At 35.7% G+C, this 15,924-nt stretch overlaps 1 protein-coding gene across 7 annotated transcripts in view; it reads left to right on the forward strand.

The window, feature by feature from the left end:
• PXDNL (peroxidasin like) overlaps positions 1-15,924 on the forward strand; it is a 509,349-nt gene that overhangs the window by 332,931 nt on the left and 160,494 nt on the right. For 6 of the 7 annotated variants that reach the window (XM_064588346.1, XM_064588351.1, XM_064588350.1 and 3 more), the window contains 2 exons: positions 5,668-5,837; positions 8,603-8,720. The exons of the other annotated variant lie outside the window; for it this stretch is intronic. In XM_064588346.1, coding sequence (XP_064444416.1) covers positions 5,668-5,837; positions 8,603-8,720 — 288 coding nt within the window. The remainder of the gene's footprint in view (positions 1-5,667; positions 5,838-8,602; positions 8,721-15,924) is intronic. 7 annotated transcript variants of the gene reach the window in all.

The following is a 15,924-nucleotide window of genomic DNA, read 5'->3' on the forward strand; positions in this document are numbered from 1 at the left end:
GATTTGCCTTTGTCTCCTTTGGCCGTGGAAAATCATTGCAATTCTAACGTGTAAGGGAGAAAATGGTTTCATTAACCGTGGAGCGATAGAGGACGCAGTCTACTGAGCTTTCATGTATTCTCTTAGAAGTGACATTCAAAAGGAATATTGAAGATAGAAGTTTCCTCGGTTCTCAGTAATTTCCTTGCTGGTCAAATCTAAAGGCTCCCAAGACTTCCTTTTCCTTTAACTTTTATTTAAAAAGAGATGTGAGAAGTTCTGAAGAAAGTCTAACTCCTCCGGCCAGGCTTCAGAAGTTTTCCCTTGTTGCACATATGGTTACTGGTAGAGTTCATTTCTTCCCACACTAAACAATTCAGAGCAAACCTCCCAATCCTGTTTGAGCCTCCAGCTGCCTCGCTTTTCTCTCTGCCTATGTGAATAACTCGCCTTTACCCCGATCTGTCTCTTCATCCTGATCTCTGGGTATATGTCTGCATTGTTGATGGATTTGGGGTTGTTGTTTTTTCCGTCCGTAAGTCCCAGTTATCAGATAAAAGTCCAATGTCCTGCTTCCCAGAGCTAGTTGGAGGGCACGGAGGGGAAAAATTACAAAGGTGTTCATCTCTCAGCTGTCTTGGAGGTCACGTTGTTGCTGGTGTCTTTCTGGTGTGATGTGCCCAGGTCCAGGTCCATGGGCGAGGGAGTGTTAAGATTAAGTAGATATCAGAACATGGGGGGAAATAAATTTGTGTGGAAATAACGCTTGGAATCATTGTGTTTCAAGGATCATGAATAATCAGGAGGACCATTCATCCAGCCCCAGTCCATCTTGTCAAGTCATTTTCTACTTTCATTGCAGTTCTCACAGCAGGTGCTGCCTTACCGTCTTTTCTCCTCCGGCTGTGCTCTTTGTACTCAGACGCACAACTGCTTGATGATTCTCTTTTTCTGTCAAAATTTCCTTACTTCTCGGAACTGGTTGCACCATAGCCATTTGGAGTAGTATGTGCATCGATTCTTGTTCGTTGTTATAAAAGACTTTATTTTTTAGAGTAGTTTTAGGTTCGCAGAAAGTACTGAGACTTCCCACATACCCTCTTTTCCTACACAGCCTCCCCCGCGATCATCCTCCACTGGAGTGGTACCTTTGTTAAAATTTATACCCCATAATCACTCAAAGTCCAATGTCCTGCTTTCCAGAGTTCACTCTTGGTATTGTACCTTGTATGAGTTTAGATGAATGTATGATAACATATATCATCACTATAATGTCATAACAGAATATTTTCTCTGGCTTAAAAGTCCTCTGTGTTCCACCTATTCATCCTCTCCTCCCCCTAAACTCTGGCACAAAACATTTTACTGTCTCCATAGTTTTGTCTTCTCTCGAATGTCATACAGTTGGAGTCATACAGTATGCAGCCTTTTCAGATTAGCTTCTTTCGTTTAGTCATAGGCATTTAAGATTCTTCCGTGTCTTTTCATGGAAATTACTAGCTAATTTCTTTTTAGTGTTGAATAATATTCCGTTGTCTAGATGTACCAGTTTCTTTATGCATTCACTAACTGAAGGACATTTGTTGGCTTCCACATTTTGGCAATTATAAATAAAGCTGCTATAAACATCCATGTCTAGGTTTTTGAGGGGGCAAAAGTTGCACTTCCTTTGGATAAATACAAAAGAACATGATGCTGGATGGCACGCATAAAATATGTTTAGTTTTATAAGAAATTGCCAGACTGTCTTTTGAAGTGTCTGTACCATTTTTTAGTCCCACCAGCCGTGAATGACAGCTCAGTTGCTCCACACCCTCACCAGCATTAAGTATCGTCAGTGTCCTGGGTTTGGCCATTCCAACACATGTGTAGTGTTACCTCATTGTTTTAACATTCTTGTTTTTAAGTCATATCTGGAAAATGAAAAATGCCAAGGCATTTTGTTACCAGGTCATAGGATGCTTTATTTTTGGTAGCGGGAAGAATATTTTTTTACTTGTCGTCTTTCTCTTTTGTTGGATTTATCACTTGTGGTTAGAGTCACTGTCTTTGTATATTTGCAATTATAATTCCCATTAAATGTTTCTTTTCTACATACATTTCCATCTGGGTATCTTTCTTGACTTCTAAGACTCTCAGAAAGTCTTGAAATGCTCAATCTCTTGTTTGTTTTTCTAATCCCTTTCTATTATTCTTTCTTGTTAAATTTTAGTAGCAGCTTTTTTGTTCTAACTTCTTAAATTTAATGAAACAGCATTCCCTCTATTGCTGGAACACACACAGAGAAATAAACACTAATAAAGAAGCAGAGGGAGACCTACGTACAGTGATGTGCCAGTATGTATCTTATATGCATGTGTTATATGTATTTCAAACGTTTTAAGCCAAATATAAGGATGTTGTTAGTATGTTATGTTGATGAAATGTCTGTTTTCATAGATGGTACACTGATAACTTATGGTCATGGTAAACTGACATACAGATGATTTGAGCAAACTCTTCCAGTGTTCATGAGATCTTGGTCAGTCTGAGATGGCGAGCACTGGTACCTAGTTATTCCAAATCCTCAAACCCATGCTTATCCAAGCTGTAATTTACACATGAAAATCAGAATAAAGGAAAGTGACTGAGGGCTAGTAGATAAACTACACGTACCATCCAATAAATTCTATCTTCTACATTGAAGTTTCTCAACAGCTGGGGGAATGTCGCTTCACGGCTAGTACCTGGGAGTCCGAGAAACCTGTTTGAATCACATTTGCCCTATCACCCCAGGAGCTGTGTGTGACATCTGATAGCGGTTTCCCCTTCTGTACCGTATCATTTCTAACTCATGACAACCACATTCCTTCCGAGAGTACTGAAAAAATTAATGAAATGCTTTTTAACAGTGCTCTTGGGTCTGTAAGTGAAAGGGATTATGCAAGTACAAGTGATAAATTACTCTATTTTCAAATAGAAAGATTTGAATTTGAATTTACTCCATGCTTTTTTTTCCCTTTCAAATTGCCTGTTGAGCAGTGAACAGGTCCAAGTGAGTAATGATTTGGGTGTTGTGATTCTTGACTGAATACTATCAAAAGGCTGTTGTCTTTTATTTAGCACACTTGGTGTGACATTTGATTTAAGAGAACTTTCAAAATAGAGAACAGTAAAATGGCAATGATTTTAAGCATAGGGTACTACTAATAAGTATGGTCTAATACAGATTAAGACAACCCTCCTTTATTATTGATTTACTTGATAGCTTTTTATTTTTCAAAATTTATGGCTTTAAATTATAGGCAATGTGTCAAAGAATGCTTTCCCAGTATGAACTTGGAAACACTCTATTTATGGGCTCCCCAAATGGACTTTTGTACAAAAATACAGTTCTAGTACTATATATTTTTTTTCAAATATAAAGGAGGTTTTTAGTATATGTGCTGCTGAAGCGAGCACTATAAAGGAGGTTTTTAAGTGGCAAGTGAAAAAAAAATTCCATAGTTGTTTTATTCATGTTTTGTATCCCTGCTATAGATGAATTTTTTAATTAAGTCAATGGTCATAAAAAAACAAATTAAATGTTATGCTCAAGTGTTGCTAAAACACACAAGCATGAGGATACATATGGGAAAATATTGATTACTGATTAATGGAGGGTTGATATATAAGCAATGATGATGTCAGGGAAATGGAAAATTCCAGACTATTAGGGTCCCATGGCTATGATGTTCCCGAGGAGTTATGTTGATGTCCTGGCTTTTGTTCAGCTTGGAAATCTCATGGTGATACTAAAGCAAGAATTTACACCTTAATATTTAACAACAAAAAACTATTTTTGATAAAATTACCAGACATTAAACTCAAAATATGAATTAAACTCAAAAACATGAATCAGAATGAAATTTAATGTTGAAATATATCTGCTTTTTAGCAAAGCAGCTGATAGAGTAAATCAGACAGTGATATGGAATAGCCAAGGACACTGAACCTAATACTTTGCTGAACAAGTGTTAGTCAACTGTTACGTCTTTTACATCACTCCAGACACGGCTGAAAGTGTTCTCCAGTTCAGTTATGGCTATTTTTTTCTCAGTTTCATGTGAAGTCTTGATGGAAGCATTAAGCAAATAAAATCCATACCATTCAGCAACTTTTTAATGAGTGTGAGATTTTTTTCCCCTTAATTTAACAATTTAATGCTGCTAAATATAGCTACTCTTTTTAGAGTAATACAATTTAAGTACAATATAACTTAATCTTATGAACTAAGTATCTACAATATCCTTCACAAAATTATCAGACAATAAATCTTTCTTAAATTTATTTAAAAATTTACAGTTTTCTGGAATTATTATAATCCAAATCTAGAGAATAACATGATTTTTTTTTTTTTACTTTTAGAAAAAACTGTTCTAGTAACTTGATGTTAATATAGACTCCTAAGTTAAAACAGCTAGGATTTTTTATTTTATATGCTTATTGATTCTTTAAATTCCTTTGTTTGTTTCCCAAATGATTTTTAAGAACATTTCATACAATTATTAAAAAATTATGCCATTTTAAAATTCTGCTTAAAAATCACATTCAGCATTACTTATTACAATAAAATTTGAACAATGTAACCCTTGTTGCTATCATAAATATATCCATATTATCATTTCATCTCTGGAACTCCCTTGTGCAGAATGTGACCTGATTACTGCTATAGACAGACTTTTGGATTTCATTTAGCTAATGCTGCCCTTTAACCCTTGGGATACATGAAAGATAATTTATCACATCTGTTCCCTTTTGCTATACATCTTTTGGCAAGAATGGAGGTATACACCATAAATCTCTTTGGTTATCTATCAATTTTATTTCATGAGGAAAAAAAAGTGTTGGAAAGGATTAGGAAAATATAGTAACACTTAGCAAAAGTGAAGAACTTGTGGGCCTAGATTAGGAAATATCACAAAAAAATATGACAGACCTGCCCATCACAGTCTCTAAGAGACACTTCCAGATGCAGACCTTTGTAAAATGGTGTGATTTTCAGTGATAGCCAGGCCTCTTAGTACACACAAAAAAGAAAATTTTAGAAGTCCCTGTCCCTAACCTTTAGGGAAAATTGAAAACACAAAGAAACACATGCCTATCCATATTGGATATCAAGGTGGTTTATAAGAGAAAAGAGCAAGTCATCTAGGGCAGCCACACAAACTATACACAGCACATTTATAGGCCTCCTTTGGGTAAGAAAGCATCTACTCTTTTAAGTAACATCTATGAAAAAGTTTAGAAAAGCAACACCACCAAATATAAATTCTCTGTTCTTAACATGTAAAAGAATTATAACATTTCAGTATGTATAGTTTTAATTCTTAGTTTTCTCTAAAACAAGGAAGTTTTCATTTTATCTTAGTTATTTATTTAAATCAAATAGTATACTGCATGTTAAGTAAAATGTATGTTAAGTAAAAACCACTTTTTGAGTCTCAAAGTGCTTTCCAAAAATATTTAATATGAAAATATATCTATTTCTGTTCAAGAAATGCAAACAGGTAAGCATGTGTTTTAATCTGTTAATTGGTAGCTAGAAATCCTAGAGTAAAAAATATGACTGAAAAGGTAAATTACAGGAATTTAAATATTTTAATTCAGAAGATTCAAAAGAAATTAATAGTCGCTTTCAACAGTTGTAATTCTTGCCTGCATGCCTAGGCGTCTGGATTCCAATGCTCTAGTTTGTGACTGTGATTTAATGTGGCTGGGGGAACTTATGCAAGGCTATGCCCGAAATGGCCAAACTCAGGCTGCTGCTACATGTGAATATCCCAGAAGGCTCCAGGGACGCTCCATCGCTTCGTTACCAGTAGAGGAATTCAACTGTGGTATGCAATTTTCTCTGTGTGTATAAAATGGAAATGTCTTTTGTTTGCCCCCTTTCTATAAAAGTTTGTTATATGATGTTGCATTTGGAAGAACATAATATCAGAAAATGTTATCAAGTTATTTAGTTAAAAGTATGGTCAATTTCCTTTTCAGCTTCTGCATTTTGATTTAAGGAAGTTTTTATCATTATAAACAGAGCTGGGACAGTCCTTGAGGATCATTTAATCCAACTTTCAAATTTCAAAGGAGAAATATTAAAGAAAACTATTTTCAGCAAGGTCATAGGACACTGTGACCAGCATTAAAGTTTCCACTTAAACCAGTATTACTTAAGTGTTAATAATCAATAATTGAGGTTTTTCAACTTTAGATCAAATAATTATTAATATTCATAATAGTAATGCAAACTTTGGATTTGGTAAGCATAGTTCATATTCTAACAACTTCAATAATTCTCTCAGGCTTTATTTGAAGATCCAAGTATAGCTTCTTAGGAACTTTTTTGGTTTTCGGGGCGCCTAGGTGGCTCAGTCAGTGCCTTCCGCTCAGGTCATGATCCCAGGGTCCTGGAATTGAGCCCCATGTCGAGTTCCCTGCTTAGTGGAGAGCCGGCTTTTCCCTCTCTCTCTGCTGCTCCCCCTGCTTTTGCTCTGTCTCTCTCTCTCTCTGTCAAATAAATAAATAAATAAAATATTTTTTAAAAAAGAAATTATTTTATGCTCACTTCAAGCTTTTAATATAAAGGAATATCTACTTGTATATCTAATCTATTTTTATATATAGCTTTAAATATGAATAAATGAATATACTTACATACGTATGCATGTGTGTGATAATTGGGCTCCTTGAAAATTTACTCAGGTGATAGCTTACAGCAGAAATTTGTTTTCTAATGCCCCATTCACTGGAGGCCAATATTTGAATTTCTCTAAGCAGGTCATTTGAAAATTATATTAATATAATTTAATTCCATCCAGATGGAGAAGCAAAGTGACTTGGTCTTTATTTCCAAATAAATCTCAAATTTGTCCATACCTTCCATCTTTACTATCAACTTGGAGTTTATGTCATAGTCAAGTTTGCTGGGAATACAGAACATCTTAACTGCTGCCCCAGCTTTCATTTTCTTCCCTCTCCAATCTATTATATTTAGGGAGATCTTTTAAAACACAGATCTGATTATATAATTCTTTTGCTCTCTTTTATAGCTTCCCATGCCTTCAAATGAAACACCAAATCCTTAACAAGGTCACACTTTCTATATGTTGTAGCCCTTGGCTACTCTGTAACCTTGATTCATTCTGCCCCTGCTTCTGCCCAGTGATGTTTAGCCATCATGATGTTCTTTCAGTTCCTAGAAGTTCTTAAGATTTTTTCCAACTCAAGGACTGGCTATACGCTATTTACTCTGCCTACAGTATTCTTCTTGCCTCTCTTCTTTTAAGAGCCCTCTTCTAAATATTAATTACTTGGAAATGCTTTTTTTAATTTTGCTCTCTACCCACCTTTTCCCTACCACACACACGCTGAGTCAGGTCCCTTTTTATAATCTATCAAATAACCATTTACTTTTCTTAGCACTTATTACAACATTTTATTATACATTTTTGTGTTTGTTTACTTTCAGTTGCTTCAATGAAACTATAAGCCCATGAGTACAGAGACTTTTTTTTTTTTTAAGATTTTATTTATTTATTTGAGAGAGAGAGAGAATGAGACAGAGAGCACGAGAGGGAAGAGGGCAGGGGGAGAAGCAGACCCCCCGCTGAGCAGGGAGCCCGATGCGGGACTCGATCCTGGGACTCCGGGATCATGACCTGAGCCGAAGGCAGTCGCTTAACCGACTGAGCCACCCAGGCGCCCACAGAGACTTTGTTTTGATCACTGTTTTGTCACTGTCTTAGCACTGTGCCTGACACACTGTAATGTTGAATTTTTTTTAAAGTAAAAATGTAAATGAATCAAACAATTTTTCTAAAAAGGGTAAGGCCAAGATGTTGGTCACATGGACTTTTGATGAAGTGGTTAAAATTAATAGAGATCTATGCAACATTCTCCAGACATGTTAGATCTGGTTATTTATTAATGATCGAAAGTCTCAAATGATGCACTTATTAAAGAAAGAGTTTTATCATTTAGAAAGGTTTAAAAAATTACATTAAGTTTGCTGTAGAAAGGCAAAATTCCCTTTTTTACATTGTTCTCTATAATTTAAATTCAATAATATTATCTGGTTCATTAAATATCAATCACTCCACTTCTTTATTAAAATAATTTAAATGTTTCCATGTTTTACCACTAATTATTATTTGAGAACAGAAACATTCATTTATATTAATAAGTAATTTTGCTCAACCAGGTTTGAGGTCTAGACATACAAATTCTTATAAATTTTATAAAGTGGGTAGTTAGATGGCTAATTGTCTAGAAGAATGCCTACAAAATTGCAAGCTCAACTGAAGTACTTGGCTTGAAATATTGACCCATAAAATCAAACTCCTTCCAGAAATATGGCTGTAAAAGGCACAGGGAAATTTATTTAATTTACTTCATTGGAGATTCCTTTATGCAGTGTATCAAACTTCTAAAGTTTTGTTAAATATATGTCTAACATTGAAACTGGTATGTTACTGGGTAAAAGCCATACAATTTGTAAAACTTTAATGTAGAGGGATTAAAATTATCTGTAGTCCTTTGTCAATAATATCTTAGAGTACTGTAATTTTGTATCTTTAAAAGTATACCAATAATTCTTCTGTTACAGAGAGTCCTCGAATTACTTTTGAGCCCCAAGATGTGGAAGTAACATCAGGGAATACTGTCTACTTTACTTGCCGGGCTGAAGGAAACCCCAAACCAAAGATTATTTGGATACATAACAAGTAAATACTGAGCATGGGCATGTGTTGTATTCTCTTTCAAATTTCATTAATTCATTTATCTTGCTTCAAGTTTATCTAGAGATGAATTTTCCAAAATTGTCAGTATTTCTGGACATTTCATAAAAATGTCTTTTAACTTTCATCTTTTGACTTGCCCAAAGTATCTGGAAGACTTCTTAAAATTGTATATTTCCAGACATCAAAGACTGTGAAATTGAGTAAAGGAATTTTGTATTATTTCTAGAAGGAAATATTGGGATAATAACAAACTAGTATGTTTTAAAATCTGAACATAATTAGATATAACCTCACCTTAATTATTTTAGTTTCAACCTGGTATTTTACATTTGATGTTGTAAATTTCACATAGTAAATCAGTATAACATTATGTAAGTGAATTGGCAATAAAAGATATGCAAGATTACTTAAAATACTAGTCGTTTATTTTATTTTTATTGCACTATTTGATAAAACATGGTATCTACTAGTCTAAAAGGCTGTGAATGTAAAGTTGAATAGTAATAACAAACTTATAAAAAGTTAAAATAAAAGTTTAAAAGAGGAGTGGGAAATGAATTATATACTTGATACAATTCAGTGATAGTACTTGGACAATTATATTATCTTTAATTATGTTATTGGTAACCAGCATGGTTTGCATGTGTCTCTTCCATGACTCCACAAAATTTCATTGTTTGTTTTCTGTCATGTGTATAATCAACTCTAAATTTTAATGCTTTTCTTTGTAAAAGATTCTGATATAGTTTGTATCTTTTTTGTATATAATTTGTACTTGTAATTGTAGTAAGAAACCCAGGCATGTTTGTAAAATGTGTTTTTAATTCTAGCAAAAAAAACTAATAAGTATAGGTTAAAAATAGCTTGGAAAGAAGGCAATTATGAACACTATTAAATCTGGAATCTGGCCCAGGAGAAAGACTTCAACTGATAGAAGACATCAATTTATTTCCATCTGGAGATAGTTCAATGGTACTTGAGAAATAGAAATTGCTGCTTATAATGTCTTCCAACTGCTTGTTCTGCCTTCTTACAGTTTAAATTAAGTCATTATGTGTTCAGGTTATAAAGGTACTGACTAGTATTCAGAAAGGAACAAATAAAAAATCATATTGCTTGATGGAATGTATGACATACGGGTTTTAAATATGGTGACTAAGGAAACTAAGATGCATTTCAAAAGAAACAAAGAAATTGAAAAAGAAGGAATAAAATGAAGGAAAGGTGAAGCATAGGCAGAAGTTTCTGTTATAATATTAGCCATTTCATATAGAAAAAGAATAAAAATGAAAGGGAAGAATTTATACCAAGAAATGTTTAACATTAACAAGTCTTGCTGATTATTGGTCATAAAATATTTTTTAATAAAAAGATAATATATAGGGCACCTGGGTGGCTCAGTTGGTTAAGCGACTGCCTTCAGCTCAGGTCATGATCCTGGAGTCCCTGGATCAAGTCCCGCATCGGGCTCCCTGCTCAGCAGGGAGTCTGCTTCTCCCTCTGACCTTCCTCCCTCTCATGCTCTCTGTCTCTCATTCTCTCGCAAATAAATAAATAAAATCTTAAAAAAATAAAAATAAAAAAATAAAAAGATAATATATATACTGAAAGTGCATGAAATATACCCTATATTACAACAGGTAATTTGAAATAAACATCTCTTTAACATAAACTAAGCTAAGAAAAAAAATACTGCCAATTCATTAGAAGCAACCTAGGTATTCCTTCCTTAACATTCTCCTGTTTTCCTCCCCTGGAGATAACCTCTATCCTGACATTAGGGTCCATAGAACAGTGAGTTAAGAACTGATTAGACACAGCAAAGGGGGAATTAGAGAATTAGAGGGTATGTCTGTTGGAGTATATTAGCTATCAGGATGGTTAAGAAACATGGAAACTATAATCCAAAGGTCCAGGACATATCCAATAAAGAATTCCAGAAAGAGAAGTTAAAATAATGAGCTGGAGTCAATGTTTAGAGAAGTAACAATGAGAAAATTTCCAGAAATGAAAAAAGCATGAGATTTCAGATTAAGAAAGGTACTGATTCCCAACAAGGACTTAAAAAAGAAATCTGTATCTGGTGCATTATGATCAGAAAATTGAAAGAGATGGAGGAGGAGCAAGATGGCAGAGGAGTAGGAGACCAAAATGTTATCTGGTCCCACGAATTCAGCTAGATAGTTATCAAACCATTCTGAACACCTACAAACTCAACAGGAAATTGAAGAAAAGAATAGCAGCAACTCTCTGAACAGAAAAGCGTCCACTTTTTGGAAGGTAGGATGTGCGGAGAAGTGAATCTGAGGTGATATTTGAGAAGATAGACCGCGGGGGGAGGGAGCCTCTGTCAGCTGGCTACTGGCAAGTGATAGAGAGTGGAACACAAAATTGGAATATTTAGAAGTCTGCTCTGCTGAGGGATGACACTCCAGTGGCTAAGTGGGGGGTGGAACCCTCGCTGGGACAGTGTGGTCTCAGGACAATGAGGGTCACAGAAAGACCAGGGGTGACTGAGTGTAGCACAGCTCCCAGGTATTGGAGCAGGGAAGCCAGCTCCAGAGACGAGGAGTGGGGTCTCAGACCTGGGTTGCCATAAACCATGATCTACGGCACAGGCCACTGCTCTTTGGGGAGGGACACAACAAGTGGCAGATCCGGGGAGACTCCCCTTCCTCCCCCGGGAGGAGCAGCATGGGAGTGCACCGTAGGGATCTGCAGGGTTTGGAGACTCCAAACAGGGTCGAGTGCCAGAGATAGAAATGCTTAGTCACAGGCCAGGTGAGCATGGAGTGTGGCCAGAAATGGGGGAGACAGGAGTGATTGACTGCTTTTCTCTGGGGGCTCGCTGAGGAGTAGGGCCCCAAGTTCTCGGCTCCTCTGGGGTGGAGATTGGGAGGCGGCCATTTTCACTCTCATCCTCCAAAGCTGTATGGAAAGCTTGCAGGGAACAAAAGCTACCGAGAGCAAACATGAGCAGTGTTTAGCCTGGCCCCGGCAAGGGCAGGGCAATTTTGCCTCAGGCAAAGACATTTCAGAACCACTGCGACAGACCCCTCCCCCAGAAGATCAGCAAGAACAGCCAATCAAGACCAAGTTTACTAATCAATGAGAATGGCAGAACTCCAGCACTAGGGGAATACAGCACATAGAGTTCATGGCTTTTTCCCCCCTGATTCTTTAGTCTTTCAAAGTTAAATTTTTTAATTTTCTTTTTCTATTTTTTTTTTGAATTTTTCTTTTTCCCTTTCTCAACCAACATCTTAGCAATCACTTTTTAAAAAATCTTTTTTATTTTTCATTTTTAGAGTCATATTCTATCCCTTCATAGTAGTTAACCTTATTTTTGATATATATATATATAAAAGTTGTTCTTTCTTTAAAATTTTGGGATACAGTTTCTTCTAACAGATCAAAATATATCATGAATCTCTAGTGTATGGCTTTGTTCTAGTCCCTGCCTGATCCTATTCCCTCTCTTTTTTTTTTTTTTAAATTTCTCTTCTTTTTTCAAACAACTTCTTATCTTATCAATTCCTTTTATAAAATCTTATATAATTTTCATTCTTATAGTCATATTCCATCCCTTCATCATATTTACCCTTACTTTTGTACATATATAAGTTTTTCTTTCTTTAAAATTTTGGGAGGCAATTTCTTAGACCAAAATAAACCCAAAATCTAGTGTGTGGCACTGATCTATGCATCAGCCTGATCATATTTGATCATATTCTCCTTTTTTAATCTTTTTCTTTTTTGTCCTTTCTTTCCCTTTATTTTTCCCCGGTTTCAGATCTCTTTTGAATTGTTTAGTTTCTGGGGTCATTGTTACCCTGTTAGTATTTTGTTCTCTCATTCATCTATTCTCCTCTGGACAAAAGGACAAGATGGAAAAAGTCACCTCAAAAAAAAGAACAAGAGGCAGTACCAACTGCCAGGGACCTAATCAATATGGACATTAGTACGATGTTGGACCTAGAGTTCAGAATGACAACTATAAAGATAGTAACTGGGCTTAAAAAAAGCAGAGATGATACTAGAGAAACACTTTCTGGAGAAATAAAAGAACTAAAATCTAACCAAGTCAAAATCAAAAAGGCAATTAATGAGGTGCAATAAAAAATGGAGGCTCTAACTGCTAGGATAAAAGAGGCAGAAGAGAGAATCAGTGATATAGAAGACCAAATGGTGGAGAATAAAGAAGCTGAGAAAAAGAGAGATGAACAACTACTGGATCATGAGGGCAGAATTCTAGAGATAAATGATACCATAAGAAGAAACGATATTAGAATAATTGGGATCCCAGAAGAAGAAGAGAGAGAGAGAGGGGCAGAAGGTATACTGGAGAAAATTATAGAGGAGAACTTCCCTAATTTGGGAAAGGAGACAGGCATCAAAATCCAGAAGGCACAGAGAAGCCCCCTCAAAATCAATAAAAATAGGTCAACAACCCAACATCTAATAGTAAAACTTATGAGTCTCAGAGACAAAGAGAAAATCCTGAAAGCAGCTTGGAACAAGAGGTCTGTAACCTACAATGGTAGAAACATTAGATTGGCAACAGACTTAGCCACAGAGACCTGGCAGGCCAGAAAGGACTGGCATGAGATATTCAGAGCACTAAATGAAAAAAAATATGCAGCCAAGAATACTATATCCAGCTAGGCTGTCATTGAATATAGAAGGAAAGATCAAAAGCTTCCAGGACAAACAAAAAGTAGAGAATTTGCAAACACGAAATGAGCCCTACAAGAAATATTGAAAGGGGTCCTCCAAGCAAAGAGAGAGCCTAAAAATAACATAGACCAGAAAAGAACACAGAAAATATACAGTAACAGTCAACTTATAGACAATACAATGGCACTAAATGCATATCTTCTGATAGTTACCCTGAATGTAAATGGGTTAAGTGCCCCAATCAAAAGACACAGGCTATCAGATTGGATTAAAAAACAAGACCCATTGATATGCTGTCAGCAAGAAACTCATTTTAGACCCAAAGACACCACCAGATTGAAAGTGAGCAGTTGGAAAACCATTTACCATGCTAATGGACACCAAAAGAAAGTTGGGGTGGCAATCCAAATATCAGACAAATTAGATTTTAAACCAAAGACTATAATAAGACATAAGGAAGGACATTGTATCCTACTTAAAGGGTCTATCCAACAAGAAGACCTAACAGTTGTAAATATCTATGCCCCTAAGATAGGAACAGCCACTTATACAAGCCAATTAATAACAAAATCAAGAAACACATTGACAACAATACAATAATAGGGGATTTTAACACCTCCATCACTGAAATGGACAGATCATCTAAGCAAAAGATTAACAAGGAAATAATGACATTAAATGACACACTGGACCAAATGGACTTCACAGATATATTCAGAACATTCCATTCCAAAGCAACAGAATACACATTCTTCTCTAGTGCCCATGGAACAGTCTCCAGAATAGATCACATCCTAGGTCACAAATCAGGTCTCAATAGGTGCCAAAAGATTGGAATCATTCCCTGCATATTTTTGTACCACAATGCTTTGAAACTAGAACTCAATCACAAGAGAAAAGTCAGAACTCAAATACATGGAGGCTAAAGAGCATCCTACTAAAGAATGAATAGGTCAAACAGGAAGTTAAAGAAGAATTTTAAAAATTCATGGAAACAAATGACAGTGAAAACATAACTGTTCAAAATCTTTGGGATGCAGCAAAGGCAGTCCTAAGAGGAAAGTATATAGCAATACAAGCCTTTCTCAAGAAACAAGAAACATCTCAAATACACAACCTAACCCTACACCTCAAGGAGCTGGAGAAAGAAGAGCAAATAAAGCCTAAACCCAGCAGGAGAAGAGAAATAATAAAGATCAGAGCAGAAATCAACGAAATAGAAACCAAAAGAACAGTAGAACAGATCAATGAAACTAGGAGCTGGTTCTTTGAAAGAATCAACAAGATTGATCAACTCCTGGCCAGATTTACCAAAAAGAAAAGAGAAGTGACCCAAATAAATAAAATCATGAATGAAAGAGGAGAGATCACAACCAACTACAAAGAAATACAAACAATTATAAGAACATATGAGCAACTATATGCCAGCAAATCAGATAATCTGGAAGAAATGGATGCATTCCTAGAGATGTATCAACACCCAAAACTGAACCAGGAAGAAATAGAAAACCTGAACAGACCTATAACCATGAAGGAAATTGAAGCAGTCATCAAAAATCTCCCAACAAAGAGCCCAGGGCCAGATGACTTCCCAGGGGAATTCTACCAAACATTTAAAGAAGAATTAATACTTATTCTTCTAAAACTGTTCCAAAAATTGAAATGGAAGGAGAACTTCCAAACTTGTTTTTTGAGGCCAGCATTACCTTGATCCCAAAACCAGACAAAGACCCCACCAAAGAGGAGAATTACAGACCAATATCCCTGATGAACATGGATGCAAAAAATCTCACCAAAATACTAGCCAATAGGATCCAACAGTACATTAAAAGGAGTATTCACCACAACCAAGTGGGATTTATTCCTGGGCTGCAAGGTTGGTTCAACATCCGCAAATCAAGCAATGTGATACAATACATTAATAAAAGAAAGAACAAGAACCATATGATCCTCTCAATAGATGCTGAAAAAGCATGTGACAAAGTACAGCATTCTTTCTTGATCAAAACTCTTCAGAGTGTAGGGATAGAGGGTACATAACTCAATATCATAAAAGCCATCTATGAAAAACCCACAGCAAATATCATTCTCAATGTGGAAAAACTGAGAGCTTTCCCCCTAAGGTCAGGAACACGGCAGGGATGTCCACTATCACCACTGCTATTCAACATAGTACTAGAAGTCCTAGCCACAGCAATCAGACAACAAAAAGAAATAAAAGGCATCTGAAGGCAAAGAAGAAGTCAAACTCTCACTCTTTGCAGACGATATGATACTTTATGTGGAAAACCCAAAAGACTCCACTCCAAAACTGCTAGAACTCATACAAGAATTCAGTAAAGTGGCAGAAAATGCACAGAAATCATTGGCATTTCTATACACTAACAACAAGACAAAAAAAAGAGAAATTAAGGAGTCAATCTCATTTATAATTGCACCCAAAACCATATGATACCTAGGAATAAATCTAACCAAATAGGTAAAGAATCTGTACTCAGGAAACTCTAAA

The sequence above is a fragment of the Mirounga angustirostris genome, unplaced genomic scaffold, assembly GCF_029215605.1.
Source record: "Mirounga angustirostris isolate CCGP_5_RB_7025 unplaced genomic scaffold, mMirAng1.0.hap1 SCAF_4, whole genome shotgun sequence".
Taxonomy (NCBI): domain Eukaryota; kingdom Metazoa; phylum Chordata; class Mammalia; order Carnivora; family Phocidae; genus Mirounga; species Mirounga angustirostris.